General features: G+C 32.8%; 2 protein-coding genes across 3 annotated transcripts in view; both read left to right on the top strand.

The window, feature by feature from the left end:
- The window catches only part of LOC134233039 (hemicentin-1-like), a 145878-nt gene that overhangs the window by 65296 nt on the left and 63687 nt on the right, over nt 1-16895 (top strand). The window lies entirely within an intron of this gene.
- On the top strand, nt 4305-11250 carry LOC134233036 (kelch-like protein 24). 2 transcript variants are annotated; one of them, XM_062715034.1, is made up of 2 exons: nt 4305-4505; nt 9071-11250. In XM_062715034.1, the coding sequence occupies exon 2, from the start codon at nt 9112-9114 to the stop codon at nt 10858-10860; it is 1749 nt and encodes a 582-aa protein (XP_062571018.1). In that variant the 5' UTR covers nt 4305-4505; nt 9071-9111; the 3' UTR covers nt 10861-11250. The 2 variants fall into 2 exon arrangements, with proteins under 2 accessions (XP_062571018.1, XP_062571017.1); XM_062715033.1 differs by lacking the exon at nt 4305-4505 and adding an exon at nt 4514-4666.

The raw sequence follows: 16895 nt of genomic DNA, 5'->3' as shown, positions 1-16895 counted from the left end.
GTACATATATCTAAATGTCAAGTTGAAGGCCACAACAAATGTTTTACCACTTCTGGTTCTTTCGTAGATCCGTGTATTTGTCCTGTCAACTGATAGCATTCTCCACTGGATTTTATTAGCTTGATCTCTGATCGTTATCTTCATACAAGATAAACCGATCTACAATGGTTAGTAATAGGTTTTATTTGCCTCGACATAAATGTAGCAATGAATACATTTTATCTATCAAAATCCTTAATTTATGAAGCAGATATAAAATCTTGATAAGGACAAAAATAGATTTGGTGGAGCTAAATACACAAAAATTGTATTTGTTCTTTATTTACCTCTCTTATCAAACAAAAATTACTCTAATCTATCTCTGAAGATTTTATCAGAAAGAACATATCCAATTCAATTTCAGTTCTGTAAATGCTTAAATGTTTTCACGTAAAATGGTTCAATAAAGAATATACATTCATTTTAAAACTTACAAATTCTTGCAACGAGTATAAAAGACGGATCCTGGTAAATTCCAGAGCTGGGGTTGGGTGACTAGGAGGAGTAAACACCTAAGGTATAAGGAAGATATTAGAATCCCAATCAAAGATAAACGAATCTGTTTGACTTAATTCCTACTGGTTTTGAACGTACGAATTGGCAACTTAGTTTTATAGATGAATAAATGGTCATTTGTATTGATAAAAATAAAAAAAAAATAAATAAGTCACAAAATATTAATGTAAATACAAAGAATAAGGTATCATTTAGAAACATCTATCGGGCTATAAATACGGGTCTATCGAGATCAAATTCACAATGAAGCCTATCGGGCTTTAATTATGGAATTTGATTTCGTGACCAACCCATATCTATATGCCGATAGATGTTTTAAACTGATACTTTATTCTTAAACAATTCGTAGTCTGGGGGAATATACTTACATTTGCATGTTTGGAAACAATTTTTATTTTCTGTAGATGAAATAATTTATTTTTTTGTTTGGAGGAAACTCAATTTTCGATATATAATAAAAATATAAGCCACAATCTGAATGGATAAATAATTCAGACGCTACGTACTTATCAGGCTTCAACATCTTAAAAGTTTTAAATGACTTCTTCTTATGCTCTCCTTATTCAAGTATTTTTCAAATGAAGAGTGCCAAAAGAGAGCGATATATAATGCATGAATCATCGAGAGTTGACAGTTCCTCACAACGACACAATCATCTTTGTACATGACTGGTCCCCCAATATCTCATTGCAAACAAATGCATTTATACAAAATACACAATTAACAACACTTTGAAGCTTAATGAAAGATAGAACATTTTATTCATGCATTCTGACCACAAATCTTGTTACATGTAAATTTACTTAACACTGCACATGAAAACGACACTCAATATTGCCAAAGGATTCAAGTTTGGTACTGTACATCAACGTATATCTGTCACCGACTACCAATTATGGTTTAATCAACATAAAGTATATTAATGTTTGTTTGTTTGAAGTCACTCCGAGAAGGTTTTATTCATAATAATGAAATATCATCTGCCGATGAAGGGCTATACACATTCGTACTTGTAATCGTCAGTGGAATGAAGACATTCGAGCAATGTAAATTCTTTTTGGGTCCGCACATCGGGTTTCATTCGAAGGACCGGTCTTTCTGACCATCAGTGGGGTAAGGATAAACTTGCATAGCAAGTATAAACTCTTTACTCCAAAACTCTAGAGAAAAGCGTTCTTGTCACTGAGCCATGCAGTGTATTTAGGAAAATCGTAGTATTGATTGTTTTCAGAAACATATCTGTTTAGAAAGTAATTAAATGTTATAGCAATTCTTTAGCATTTGCGTCAACTGTGCACTGAAACTGCTATCCAAAGATATATTAGAAATGAAGAAAAAATTACTCCTGGTAACGCCGTCAGTGAAATTTATATTGAAATGAATTGAAATCTTAATCACGATATTAAATTTTAAACAAAATAATTCGCAGATTTTACTACTGGTAGAATTAAATCCTATTCCTCTAAAATACATTTTATATAATGAGCATTACAAACAACGTTTATTAATTATGCAGCAATATACCTTCGTCATGCCCATACGAGTTTACATCAGATAATTTGATACACAAGAGCATGCTCTACGTACGTACAATTTTTCAAACGAGGTAAATTATTGACAAACAAGTTGATGAAACAAGAATATCAGCAGCTCAATTAAAATTATCATTTTGTAATTAATTAATGGTCGATACAAAGACCTTGTCAGCAAATACAATTTATTTCATACTAATTGTGAGTCTTTTATTTACGCACTGCATGAATTGACGGCGCATTTTCCCATTTCCTGATGATAACAAAGAGCACACGGCGGGTGTTCGGCAGGGGATGCTCACTCCCTCATGGTAATTGGTCCCATCTCCGATGTCTTGGAGGTCCGAGTTTGCTCTGCTCCTATTTTGTGACGTTTAATATATTTTTGAGCTCGAATACCGTTCGCTATCTCCACATATTTCATTCCATGCGTCGAACATTCTATATATATTTATTTATCCTTATCAAGGTCAGGAAGTGTCACATACATCGTCCTTGAAATTCACATACAAGCATTACAAGCTGTTGTATGAAGATATCTGACATATTTCAACTTTAAGTGTTTTCGCAAGTATCTTTATCCTAAGTCTGGAGTAGAGCTCACTGTGGATGAATGATATAATGTCTTAGACGTTCTGCTGAAAGTGCAAAACATTTGAATTTTGTGTAGTAGTACTTTTAGTCTCATGATCTGGACTTTGGCATGAACAACTTTGAAAAAAAGTGCCAGAGCAGGCAACGGTTTTTCAAAAATACATTTTTATCATGTTATAAACAGCACTTTTTTGGATACTCATTAAAGGAAATTTTAATTCGGGTTTGCCCGTCCGTCTGTCTGTCCAGCTGTATTTTTGCATGTGTGTAACATTTTTTTTTCAGGCGACATATCAACAAATGTTTAAAAACTTTGCAATAAAAATTTACATCAAAGCTCTGCAAGGTTCAAAGTTGACCTCTATTGATTTTGAGGTCAAATGTTTTTGTCGTTTATCCATTTATTTTGTATGTGTATAATACTTTTGTTTCCAGTCAATATCGTTAAACTTCTTTCAGATTTTTTATAAAATTATAGATATTAATCGCTTATTGGCTAAAAATGAATCATTTGACTTTTAAGGTCAAAAGGCCAAGTTATAAAAGCATACTTTACCGATAACATTTTACAAAGGATGTTTTTTTTAAAAATACTTTTATTCAATAAAAGACATTACAACTTTCTATATGAACTAAAGAGGACCTCAATCTGATTTTGAGGTCAATAGGCCAGAATTCAAAGTCTAATCTATACGTTTTTTGCTTGTAATACTTTCGTTTCCGAATATTATTTTAAAAAGTACTTGTCTTTTGCAATGAACGTATATACATTAATCACATTTCCCCACGGTCAAAAGAACACCCCTTTGATTCTGAAATCAAAAGGTCAACAGGTAATGAATTCAATCATTGCAAATAAAATTATTCTATTTCAGTGATCTATACCAGACCCCATTAATTTTGAGGTTAAAAAATCACAAGTCAAGGTCATCAGTTCATTTATTCTGTTTATGTAACACTCTTTCAAAAATATATCTCCCAATGGTTTTTAAAACAAAAAAAATAAGATCAGTAATATAGATTGAATATATAGTTTTCTGAAAGTAAGAAAAAAATTGAATTACGCTGTAAGCTTTTCAAATAAAACTTTAGATAACGAATTTCTTAAACTTAAAAAGACTGGTTTTAATGTTAAAAGCTGAAAAGTCAAGATTATAAAGTGTTCTCGTCTTTCCACCTTCTTCTTTTAACCTTAAATGGTGGACATAAATTCTTTGAATTTGCTGTTAGTAATTAACATTGAACATTTTCTGTCAACTTTGAAAGAAAAGGCAAATGGCTTTTTTCACATACATTGTAAATGCTAATTGTTCAAGGAAACATATATTTCCTCGACAAAAATGAACTTGTTAGCTTTGTTGCATTGTTGAAACAAAAGATGATGTTAATCAGTTCAACGTATGATAAAGCATATAGGGACAAGATAATGAATAAAGCTGTAATCTGATAAATGTTTCACATAGGACCAGGAAGGATTCACATTGAATAGAATAAGATATATATATCAACGAGGAAAAGAATCATCTTAAGGCATCTTTTTTTTACTATTTTAATGATTTAAGCATAGTTTTTTTATTGTATATATATATATATATAGAACAAATACCGCCTCGTAGCTATGCGTGACATATATGTACCGGATGGTCGCGCCCACAATGTGTTTAAACCTGAGGTATAATACACTGCAATACACCAACATTCAATGGACAGATATTGATCAACAAAACAGGTTAACGTGGAGGGAAACTTACAGGTTTTATTTGATGTGTATGTTTCAAAACCGGAAGGAATACGAAATTTTATGACTATGATTATCCACGCCAGGTTTGTTACATTAGTAGAGGACTTAAGTCTGTTTCATAATTGTTAGTAGGTCAGGTTTTTCGAATCCATACTTAGTGCGCCGTGTAAGGTTTGTGACTGACTTGTGTAAAAAATAAATCGTGACTGTGTGAACGAAAACGAAAGGACGGTTCTTTGGTAGGGTAAGTGCTTGGTGGATTTTTTTTTAATAAACATATACGTGCCAATACTAGTTTGTAGTAGTTGGCGCCATGGGAAAAAATATCCGTCTTCAAAAGAGTTGATTTATATTCTGTAGAAGGAGAGTTGTTTGTGAAAAGCACGGCCGGTCTCGTGAAACCTACACGCCATAGATGTAACAGGTGCAATAAACCATATATATTTAGAACATGGCTGGCACTCTCCTAGGGTATGTCCTTGTTTTATATGATGGACATACATATGCGGTTCCTAAAATTAACTTTATGTTCAAAAATCGTCCACGATGCAAGGTTAAAAATGTTTTTTTATTGTTGACATAATCATTTTTTTTCAGAGATTGAAATTATATAACATGCTCTTTCGGTTTCATTCAAAATGATGATATTACTAACTAAAGTTTAAAAAAAAAAGGAAAAAAAAGGAGACGTATATTTCAAAAACAGAAAGCGTTCTATATTTGATTTTCAGTGATAATTTCTTACAGTGCTTACAATTTGCAAAATGAATTTCTATGTTGAGCAGGGATCGAACTGAATTTGTAAGATGATTTTTGAAATTACACTTTTATATACATACAATGTAGCGAAAAGTTTTAATTCATCATGCATTTTTTACATAGGAAAAATAACACTAATTCGGGAATATATACATAACAGTGCTAAAAGCATGTATCGACATAATTAATAAATGATTAACGTCGCCCGACCTAAAAATCAATAAACTTATTTTGTTCCCTAGGACACTGCCAACATGTTCTTTCATAGAGGTATACGTAGTTCTACTACTATATTTTTATAATATCTGGATGAAATTTTATCAATTCTTATACTTGCACAAGGACATGTAAAAGGATGGTTAAATATAAATTTTCTGACAGATCATACCATAATGTATTTGCCTTAATTTCATAACGATTTCCGGTTTTATTCTACCTAAATGAACATGAAAAGGTGTGCCGAAATAGTTTTCAACATCACCATGGAAACATGTACATGTATTTATATTTGCAGTATAAAGAAGAATGTGCTTTAAAATTGTCTTCTCAACTCGAGACATTTAACTCTCATATAGTGGACATTTTTTTTATTTATGTCGCATAAAAAATAGTTAATACAGAAACCTAATTATATAGAAAACGATAAAACTATTCCATGTAGGATCCCCCAACCGATACTCCCCCAATAGGACATATCATTTTCATCCATATTTATCAATACAATTATTGTACAACATAGTTATTTAAACTCGTATAATTTTTTAGTATAAAAATCTTACTTATAAAGTGAAATATTTTCTAACGTTTCTTTCAAAAATTTCCTTAAATGACAAGGAGCACAGCGGGTGTGACCGGTTGGCAGAGGATGGTTACTCCTCCATGGCACCTGATCCCACCTCTGAAGTTTTGTAGCTTCGTGTTTGCTCTGCTCCACTTATGTACTATTGTTTAATGAACTTTTGAACTTGAATACTGTTTGATATCTCAATATACATGTATTTCATACTTAGTCTACAAAAAAGTCTTAGTTAGTCATAAAGTGACATATTTGCTGTTCAAAGTTTCTTGAAAAAGGTTTCCTTAAATGATGATGTTCTTATTAATCAAATTCTTGTCTTATACAGATTGAGTCATTACAGTTAGTCATAAAGTGACATATTTGCTGTTCAAAGTTTCTTGAAAAAGGTTTCCTTAAATGATGATGTTCTTATTAATCAAATTCTTGTCTTATACAGATTGAGTCATTACAGACAAAAAGGGTCAATAATATACTTATACATGTATCAATGATAATCTATCTGCTAAAGATTCCAGTTTCTCTATCCTATATAAGTATTCAATGATAATATACTTTCATGTAAATTAGTTGAATCTGATTGTTCGAGAATTATTTGTTAAAAAACACTATTACCCGCTGAATAATCAAGCCACGCCCTCCAGCATAGCAACAGTCAATAGTGCTTGACGACGGGTGATATTCCAAAAAATAGCGACTGCAGAATTTATGCACGCACGGTTCACTGGTATATATATTTGTATAAAACATTCAGTATAATACAATAAATATTGCGTGTAGTTGAGTGTAACATCGGCTGCACCTCGGTTGACAATGTTTTTATTGGGGTAAAAAGTTTTAATGTAACACTCAACTACATGCAATATTTATGCAATGTAATTTTAATATAGAACAATGCCTACATATTTCAACTTTTAAGTACATAGTATAGAGCAGTTGTCACTGCCCAGTGTAAGTTTTAGTTAGACACAGGCATGTATATATTGGTTTCCATTGCAAATCATTATTTTTTTCTATTCATCTTTAATCAAGAAATCTTCATGCTGAATAATACCAGATATTTGATGACATATTTGGCGTTTCAGTTAGCAATGCATAGACTTCGCTGTAATACCTATATGAAGTCGTGGGTGTCATGTTTTAGCTCAGTAGTGCTTACAGTATCCTCGGTATCTTCAAGAAATAAATGCATAATCATTTTTTCGTGAAAAGCAATAATTTTTATTTTACATTAATGTAACACAGATCGTAAAACTGGATTCTGACGACCATTTTTTTTTTTTACGAAATCGAAGTTATTCAACATGAATTTACCATTAATCTTTTCAAGCTCTAAGTAGATGGCTATTCCCGCGTAGAATTATATACGGAGAATCTCGCGCCAAACTGACGTCACATTGAGACTACAGGGGGATGGAGTAAGTTTTGGTCATTCAAAACAGGAAAAATACAAGGACTGTTTTTAACTGTATAAATCACATAGAATTGTTACATAACCAAATTTCATGAATCGCTCGCTCTTTACACTTGATTGAAAATTTGCCTACTTGCATGTTTGTGTGATATATACATAAATAACGCCTCTGTAGTCTCAATTAGACGTCACTTTACATCTTGTACATTTGTACATTTCTATATCAGAGTATACATAAAAATGACATTCCATTCAAATCATTTTCATAGTTGATTATGAATAAAAATATTAAGACAACGAACAGCTTTCATGCTCAAAAGTCCATAAAACAATACAAAATAGGAGCAGAGCAAACACGGACCTCAAAACATCAGAGGTGGGATCAGGTACCACGGAGAAGTGAGCATCCCCTGCCGACCGGTCACACCCGCCATGCACTCCTTGTCATGATCGGAAAATAACGGAAAAATCCGGAGTCAATTCAGTGTATAAATAATGGACTAACAATGAGTATGAAAAACTTCAGTCAGCATTTGACTCAATGATAAATCGTATTTGCTGACATGGTCATCGTATAAAGATAGACACAACTAATGTAAATATACTATTTTATTATTATGATGGCAGTGTATTGCCTATTTTTTTCCCTATCTCATCTTTCAGGAAATTCCGTGCATGGCCGTGCTTGTAAACACTCGCGACCATGAAGCGATTTTACTTTGTTACACTTTTTATCGCCAATTGTTTTCTTTTCAAGTCAGTATTAGGCGGCAAAGGATTATTATTTTTTAAAAACATCGGTATATAATACATATTTATGTGTCTTTGATAAAACATTAAAGAAAAAATACGCGCATAGCAATCAAACGAGTACCATTTTGTAAAAAAATTCTTGAAACATTCAATTCTTCAAGTAAATTGTTAAAATATGACCTTATTTCTGAATGCTGTCAAGGGAATTTATATAGAAAACCAGTTAATTGTTACCACATGTACTTGAATCATGAAATGAACGTGCTTTTAATGCTTCCCCAAGTATCTAATTACTCCACGAATAAATATCAAATTTCCCTAAAATGGAAAACACGATGTATTTATTCATTGAAAATATTACCTGATTAAGTGACAACCTTTTGAACCCGTTTGCTCAACCGTGTTTGGAATAAAATGAGACTTTTTATTTGAATGCTAATAAAAATGCAACTCTTCTCTTAATGTTGAAAAATGAAACTACGTTTATCGACAAAGAAACATTGAATAGTATTTCTCCTGTGATATGAAATTATTTATGAATCATGTCAAAAAACAATATTTATGTGTGAGAAACGCAATATGTTTCCTGAAACTTCGGAATATATTGCTGGAATATGTTTACGACCTGTTAATGTTAAATGTAAAAAGTATTTCCTTCCTCAAAAGAGAAATGGCAACATGTTTTAAAATCTATACTAAAAATCTAAAATCAAATAAAAAAGTAGATAAAAAAAGCTCTGAAATACTTTATGGTTTCCTATTTCGAATTATCTTTCCAATTGCGTTTCGTAGATGTATCATTTTAGCGATCTTAACCATGACGTAATTCATAAATACAGTTCTTTACAAAAGTGTCCCTCTCCATAAACCCTTTAGAACATACGGAACTTTTATTTATAAATGAATATTCATAATATCCGTTTCAGATTCGAGGTTTAAAACCAAGCTGCCAAACTGACGCCAGGAGATGTCAGGAAAACTAGACATGAGAGAGGATTACGTGAACTCATTTTTCAGCGGACTGAAGAGGTTGTGGATTAATGGCGACCACAGTGACGTCACAATACAAGTTCAGAACGAGACATTTCACTGCCATAAGACGGTCTTAGCGACTATGTCGTCATATTTTGATTCGATGTTCGGGTCGGGTATGCGGGAATGTGTGACGGGGACAGTTAATATTGAAGACATGAATCCTTCTGCTTTCAAGAAAGCTTTGAGTTTTATCTATACTGGAGAGATAGACTTGGACGTCGAATCTGCCATTACTCTTTTACATACATCAGCTTTCCTTCAGATAAAATCGTTACAAAAGCTTTGTGAGACGTACCTTAAGCCGCATGTAAACGTGGACAATTGTATTCATCTGTGGAAAGTTTCAGTTCTTCACAATTGTCATCTAATTAAAACAACAGCATTCCGTAAAATTCTTGAAACCTTTCCAGAAGTTTCCAAATCAGAGGAGTTCTATCGATTAGATGAAAGAGAAATACTGGAAATCATAAGTCAAGAAAATTTGAATGTATCTTCAGAAGAGGACCTTTGTGCTATCATTTTTGATTGGTTATCCCATAACAAAGGCAGGAGTAATATTGTGAAATTCTTGCAAGAAGTGAGATTAGCATTTGTGAGGCCAGAATTTCTTGTCAAATTAGAACTGAGGCCAGAGATAAAGAAAAACCCTGAGTGCTTGGAAATTATCAACAACGTCAAGTACTATCATCTTCTTCCGGCAAGACAACACGAAATGGCAAACAAAGCTATGCGCCTGCGTGCAACGTCACGACTTGAAAACGTCATAGTCGTCCTGGGAGGATGTGAAGCAACAAAACCGCCATACACGAGAACAACGTCGACGTACTGTTACAGTTTCCGGCAGCAGACGTGGTTTAAATTAGCTCCCCTCCCTTACGACCCAGGAATTGAATTTGCCGCCGTGACGTATCACAATGATATTTACATCACCGGCGGAGGAATGAAACAAAACAGCTTCCTGTGGTACAACGTCACTCAGAACGTCTGGTCGGAGTTACCTTCCTTGATCAATGGCCGACGGAGACATGCAAGTGTTGCGGTAACTGATGCGATTTACGTTCTTGGAGGGTACGATAGCGACGGCGGGGCGGGGAATCAAATGCTCAAAAGTGTGGAAAAATACGTCATATCAGAACGTCGCTGGGAACCAGATGGGGAGCTTGTCCTTCCTTTGAGCTGTTTTGCCGCCATTGTCCGAAATGATAAAATATACACCTTTGGAGGAGAAGAAAATACCAGAACAGATACTTCCGCCATTCAGTGTTACGATATGAAAACGAAAACAAGCGTTCTCTTGACCGTGAAGATTCCAATGGCTTGTAAATTGACAAGATCATGCGTTTTCAATGATCGAATGTTTTTAATCATTTACGATGGGCGCATCATCGAGTATTTTGAGGAGACGGATTCGTCAAAGGCTTCTTGTAAGTTTGTCACGCGTTTTGAAAATTTTCAAAGAACTCATTTTGGAGTTGTTGAACATAACGGAAACGTGGTAATCGTAGGAGGTGTAATCGAGAATAAGAAACCCTGCAAGGACTTCTTGCAATTCAATTCGAACACGACGAAGTGTTCAGTGTTAGATGATGTCCTATTTACTCCCCGATTGGTCGATGGTTGTGTAAAAATTAACATTGCCAAGGATCATTTAGTGCCATTGAATGTGGATTCCACCTGCTAGAAACAGGTGATTCAAATGTTTGACTCACACTGTATGTTTGACTTACTGTATGTGCAATTTAATGTTTAGTAATCAAGTCTCATAAAAGTCTTTAACTCATTGAACGTTGCATATGATTGAATCTTATATTCTGCACTTTTATGTCTGTGTTTTTAAACTTTTAATGATAATTGAGAGAGAGAGAGAGAGAGAGGGAGAGAGAGAGAGAGTCGCTTAAATACAACACTTGAGTTTTCTTAAGGACTTTTCAAATGTCCCATGTCAAACATTGAAAAAGTATACTCCTACATTTTTCTTCACTATAATTTGTTTGAGTTAATAATAAAAAATGGAAAATATGCATATGTATCATGATTAACTTGTTGTTGAACGAGACAAAATTTATCTGCTAAAAAGATACGATGAAGTTTGTTCAACGTTGCATATAACCTGTCTTTTTACATTAGTATTTCTTACAATGGAGTTGGGTTTTTTTTGTTTTCTTTTACAAACTGCGTAAAAGATGTAAACGCAGAAATATCCACTATTTCTTTTTTGTTAAACAGCAGAAATATGACATTAAAACGACATATTTGCTGTAATATAAAATTTAAAACTCATATTCAGAGTCTTTAGATCAAAAAAAAAATCTCAAATGGCCATATAGCAACAAACAATCAATCAGAGAGAGAGAGAGAGAGAGAGAGAGAGAGAGAGAGAGAGAGATTTGCGGGGAACGACCGAGACCGAATTTAAGTACAGGAAATCTTTCGTAGCACACAGTATATACTTTTTAAGACTATTCGTTACAGAGTTTGAATATTCAGGTGTCATATTTCTAATTTCGTTTTTAATGACATTAGAAATATTCTTGCTTCCATTATAAAATAAATTTTCTCGTCAGGTTGCAATGAACGTGTAAAAAAGGCAACCAAAAAAAAAAAAAAAAAAAAAATCAGACAAAGATTTATTCCCTACGATTTTATCTTTTTAATTTAATATTTACAACAGGATCAATTTAATCTTACGCTTATTACGTAAGATATCGTTCTTGTTATGCTTTCCGTCATAAAGCCGGTGTCCACCCCTGTAAATCTTCAAAGGCGTTGTTTTCTTTCCACCATAAGATTGATTTCTTGAGCTTGTCATCAATCTCTTTTTTACTTTGTTCTTGTTGAGGCTCTTAAACAAATGTTTATACAAACGTGATTTCTTCTTCCTCTCAGTTTGTCCTTTTTTACCACTACGAGTCGACTTCCTCCTCTCACTTTTAGACATCTTTGGTATCTTCCAGTATCTTTTGGTAAACCTTTTACTAGATGGAGGTTGGAAAATAGGTTGCCCTTTCAAGTTATTCAGTGAGGTGATATACCTTCTTTTATTTTTTATCCTCGTCAAGATTCGATTCATTGCCTTGTACTTTGCCTTGCTGTATTGCCCAGAAGCCGTTTTCGTCTTGTGTGTTTGGTTGAACGGTATCTTCTTCTTAATCTGTTTTTGCCTTTTCTGTTTTAAAACACCTTGTCTCATTACGTGAGGAATTCCTTTGTATTTGTATTTTGGTGTTCTTATTCGATAAATTATGTTTCCAAAGGCGGGTTTTGGATTAAATGTCCCCAATGGCCTCCTGAAGATTCTTCTATGAGAACTATGATACCCAGGAGCAGAGGAGAAGATTTTTCTTTTCATTTTTTTTAGATTGTCGAGTCTCATTGATTTGGGCCTGTACCTTTGTTTGTTCATGTTCTGCAGTAAACGTTGCATTGCTAAATATCTTTCTTTGCTTGTAATCTTAGGTGTCTTCTTGTATTTTGACCTCTGTTTTGACGATGTTAGGCCTATATCATGTCTGTACTTATATTTTCCTTTATTTAGATTTCTAAGGTAACGTTTCGTGGAAAGGTACTTTCGTTTGCTTGAATTTCTCGGTGCACTTTTGAGTATACCTTTCTGTTTAATCGGTATCAGTCTGTGTCCATAGTTGACAGGGAACATGACGTGTTCTCTTTTTGCGATCTTTTGCATACTTCTATATTTTGGATTGCTTAATCTTTGAATGACATCTCTCATAATGCCTTTTGGTTTTACAGCGCCCTGGAAGAAGTTAACTTTATAGTAACCCTTATAAGTCCCTGCATAATATTTACCATTCGACTTCCCTACCACTGTGCCTTTATATAAATCTTTCCGCCCTTTATATTTTCCATTGACCATGCTTCCCTCCAAATTTTTGTGGAAATCCCCGGATGTTTTCCTTGACCAGTATTTCTCCCTAAAAACTCCACCTTTGATCCGCCCTTGGATTTCTCCATGGTTTTCTTTTGACTTCCCATAGAGAGGAATTTTTCCATTCAAATTGTCGTAATATGCCTGATTATTTCTTCCAATTGATGAACTTGGATTTATTAGTACATACTTTCCAGGAAAAACGGCTGGAAAGAACTGATTCTTTGACATGAAGAAAAAGAAAACATAATTATATTATATAATACATACTTATTATACAAAACATTCATGGAATAAAGAATAATTTTGAGAAACTACGTTTGCCCCACTATATGAAAATAGGTACATTTCAAAATTGTTCAGATTTCATTACTTATTAACATCAGTTCAATAACAAAATGAAAAGAAAAAAACTTCCCTTAAACTTGATAAACAGGTGGATCAAATTAAAGGAAGATACGATTCATGGGAAAAATATTTAATGCTAAATCTGTATTGATACTTACCGGGTATCCATCTGTACATGTAGTAAAAATATTTAGAAAGGATAGAATTATGTTTTTTTTAAATTATACCCTACACGTGTAAATAATATATTCAATAGAAAAAAATACGAATATCATTGTATAATAGGTATCATTTACAAACCGATTTTGGAAAAAAAATGTTCTTTTTAATTTGTAAATTATTTCTAAATATAGAAATTAAATTCCCCAAGTTAGACACTTGATAGCAGATAATGCCACATAATATTACATATATGTAGATAAAAACTTTAGTACTTACATGCATTGATTGAAACATTGCAAACAATAGCTTGTGTAAAAATTAAAACGATGGTTTTAACCATAATAAAATTGCGAGTGTTAGTCCTTGGACGCTAGAAAAAGCTGGTCCTTCCCTATTTTATCGTGCTCAGTGATCTTTACAAATAATGAACTAATCATGCAGATAATCTTACCAGAAGAAGGACGAACAGTGTATGTACTTATATGTACAAGGTATTTATGTTATACTTAAAGGTATTTATGATATCTACATAATCAAGAGAGAGAGAGAGAGAGAGAGAGAGAGAGAGAGAGGGAGAGAGAGAGAGAGAGAGAGAAAATGTATTTAACACTTTTGTTAGTAAATTTGTATTTTAAATATTGAATTAATTTTGTTAGTAAATTTGTATTTAAATATTGAATTAATGAATAAGTATCAGCAACAAAACGTAAAAGCATTTTGGTAAATTACATTTTCTACATAGTCGAATTTTATAAAAATCGTAAATTAACATTGCTTTGTTTGATATTAACCAGCTTATGCATCTACATGTACATTAAAATTCAGAAAGGAAGAATTAATCAGTGAATTTTGGCAATGGGTACGTATACGTGCTTCGGGCTTAATTTTGGGAGGACTCCATCCATTCTGTTTTTAAAAGAATAAAGTTGTAATAAATTGAATATATTTGAATGCATAAAATAACAAAACTTCATTTTGACAAAGCAGAATTAATGCAATTTTCAAAGATGAAAAATATATATTTACATTGAATGTATATACAGTAAATGAACGTTTGTTTGTTTGTATGTTGTTAAAGGTCGCTCTCGAGAATTTTTCACTCATTTGAAGACGCCATCACTACAAATTTTGTCATATACTTGGCACTTACGGCCATTGAGCAGTGAGGGGTCTTTTTCGTGCCAGCATCTACTCCGACGCGGGACCTCGAATTATAGGACCGGTCTCCACGTCCCACAGTGGGTTTCGAACCCGCGACGTGAGGATCAACTCGTTACTTAACAGTTATAACCACTGCGCCACGCTGGCGTCTGTAAATGAACGTTATGATTAGTTTTTATACTCAATATATTTTTATGCGCCCAGATCAATAGATCTGAGGCCTACATTGTTTTTGTTCTGTCTGTCTGTTTGTTTGATTGTTTGTTTGTTTGTGTGTTTCAACTTTAACCTTCGCCATAAGTTTCAAACTGAGAAAGATAGAGGCTTCCTATTTGGTATGCATATTTCACTAAGTAAGGGCGTTCAAATGACACCAAGGTCAAATATACCTTGTGACCTAAACTGTGACCTACATGTTAAAAAAAGCTTTTCGAACTTTGTAGCCACCGGGGGCATAGTGTTTCACAAACACATATTGTTTATTGTGTAAATGTACTATAACCATTTTTTTTTCGGTGTTTATTTTTAAAGTTTAACATATGTTTTATTCAAAAGTCAAAGTGCTCATCTTGCAATCAACAATTGTTTGCTGTACAAAGCACTTTTACAAAATAAAATAATCAGGATGTAATTAAAAAATGAAAGAAAATAATAAGTACGTCATTAAATCTAGCAAAGGGTCCATATGTGAAAGTCTTAGGACCATAAGAATCTCACTCTCTCTCTTCCTCTCTCTCTCTTCTAACTTAATACACATGTATATACAATTTTCTTATTAAGGAATGTTTCACGTAAACTTGGTTTTTAAAAAGGTTTATATCTCTCAACTTAAACAATTCTCGAGATCATGCTCTGAGTACACCCAATATTTAATCCAAAGCAGCAGAAAAATAAAATGATTATTCAGATTTTTTTTATCCTATTGTTTAAAGCATGCATTTCGTAAATTCTATGGCCTTTATAATGATATTGTAAACTTATACGCATACCACCATTTATTGTGGCGTTGTCTTTCAAACATCTTTAACCCACATTATTGGGGCTTTGCTTATATACTGAAATAATAACCCTTGTTACAAGACTATAAAAAGTGATCGAATCCTTACCATCGTAGAATACTTGCATTCTGATTTGATTTCTAATATGTTAAATTTTACACGCAATATTTTTGTAAAGTTTTATTTCTTCTTAATTTTTTATGTATAGAAGAGCCTTTTTGTTGTTCACGTGATCTTTATATTCATAATACAGTACAGGCTTATATCAAAGTGCCAGAGACGAACAAATCCGTAAGCGTAATCGTAAGCGTCAATTCAATTCATTATAAGCATGTTTGCTATAGGTGTGTTTTACTGTTTTAAGATGATTTAATGTTATGTATAAATGTCAATGACTGTATTAATACCCGAAATAATAAAAATATGTTTTCCGTTCAAGTTTCTGTGTTAAAGATTTTGAATTTTTTTTTAAACATGTTTGAAGGGATTTTTTCGATCCAGGAGTTATTGAATATGTAATTAATGTATATAATGCTGCTTCCAGTAAGATTTGATGTTGATAATTATGTTCATATTTTCTTTCTTCCTTTTAGCAGAAATATGCACTACATGCTGATAGTTCCATGTAATTTTTCATTCCCCGATATTGACCGTCTTAAGTTCTAGGCAAAAGAATTTTAGATTGCTTCTATTAGATTTAAACATTTATGTCTAGGAGAAATCTTGAGGTCATCCTGTGACTCCATCGTATTTCAGTGGGCTTATCAAATGCTTCAAATAATAGAATTTCTAAATATATTTATAGTATATTACATTGAACATGTTCTGCAAAGTTCTTTTCATATGTCGACACGATATATACTATTGAGCTTAAAATTAAAGATAGCACAAGGTCCGACACAATTCTTTTATACGTGGATATTTTACTTATACGATTTATTACAGTTAAAATGATTTGCTCTTGAATCTATATGCTGCACTATTTTCTTTATTCGAAAAATATTTCATGGTAGAGTATTTTTCTTCATTTACTTTCATCTTTCAAATGTTTTCAATTAAGGAAGTTGACTGGGATTTTTATTGTTTTTTTTGGAGGCGGGCGGGCTATTGGAGAGTGCCAATTTTTAAAGGAAATTATACAAATACTACAATATACGTTTT

Source organism: Saccostrea cucullata, unplaced genomic scaffold, assembly GCF_032062105.1.
Source record: "Saccostrea cucullata isolate Sc308-1 unplaced genomic scaffold, CSIRO_AGI_Scuc_v1 ctg554, whole genome shotgun sequence".
In the NCBI taxonomy this organism is placed as follows: Eukaryota; Metazoa; Mollusca; class Bivalvia; order Ostreida; family Ostreidae; genus Saccostrea; species Saccostrea cuccullata.
The sequence above is the reverse complement of the archived record's forward strand: the minus strand, read 5'-3'. Positions and strand labels throughout refer to the sequence as shown.

Excerpts from the sequence above, each read along its gene's own strand:
- LOC134233036 (XM_062715034.1), top strand. The coding sequence starts at position 9,112 with ATGTCAGGAAAACTAGACATGAGAGAGGATTACGTGAACTCATTTTTC.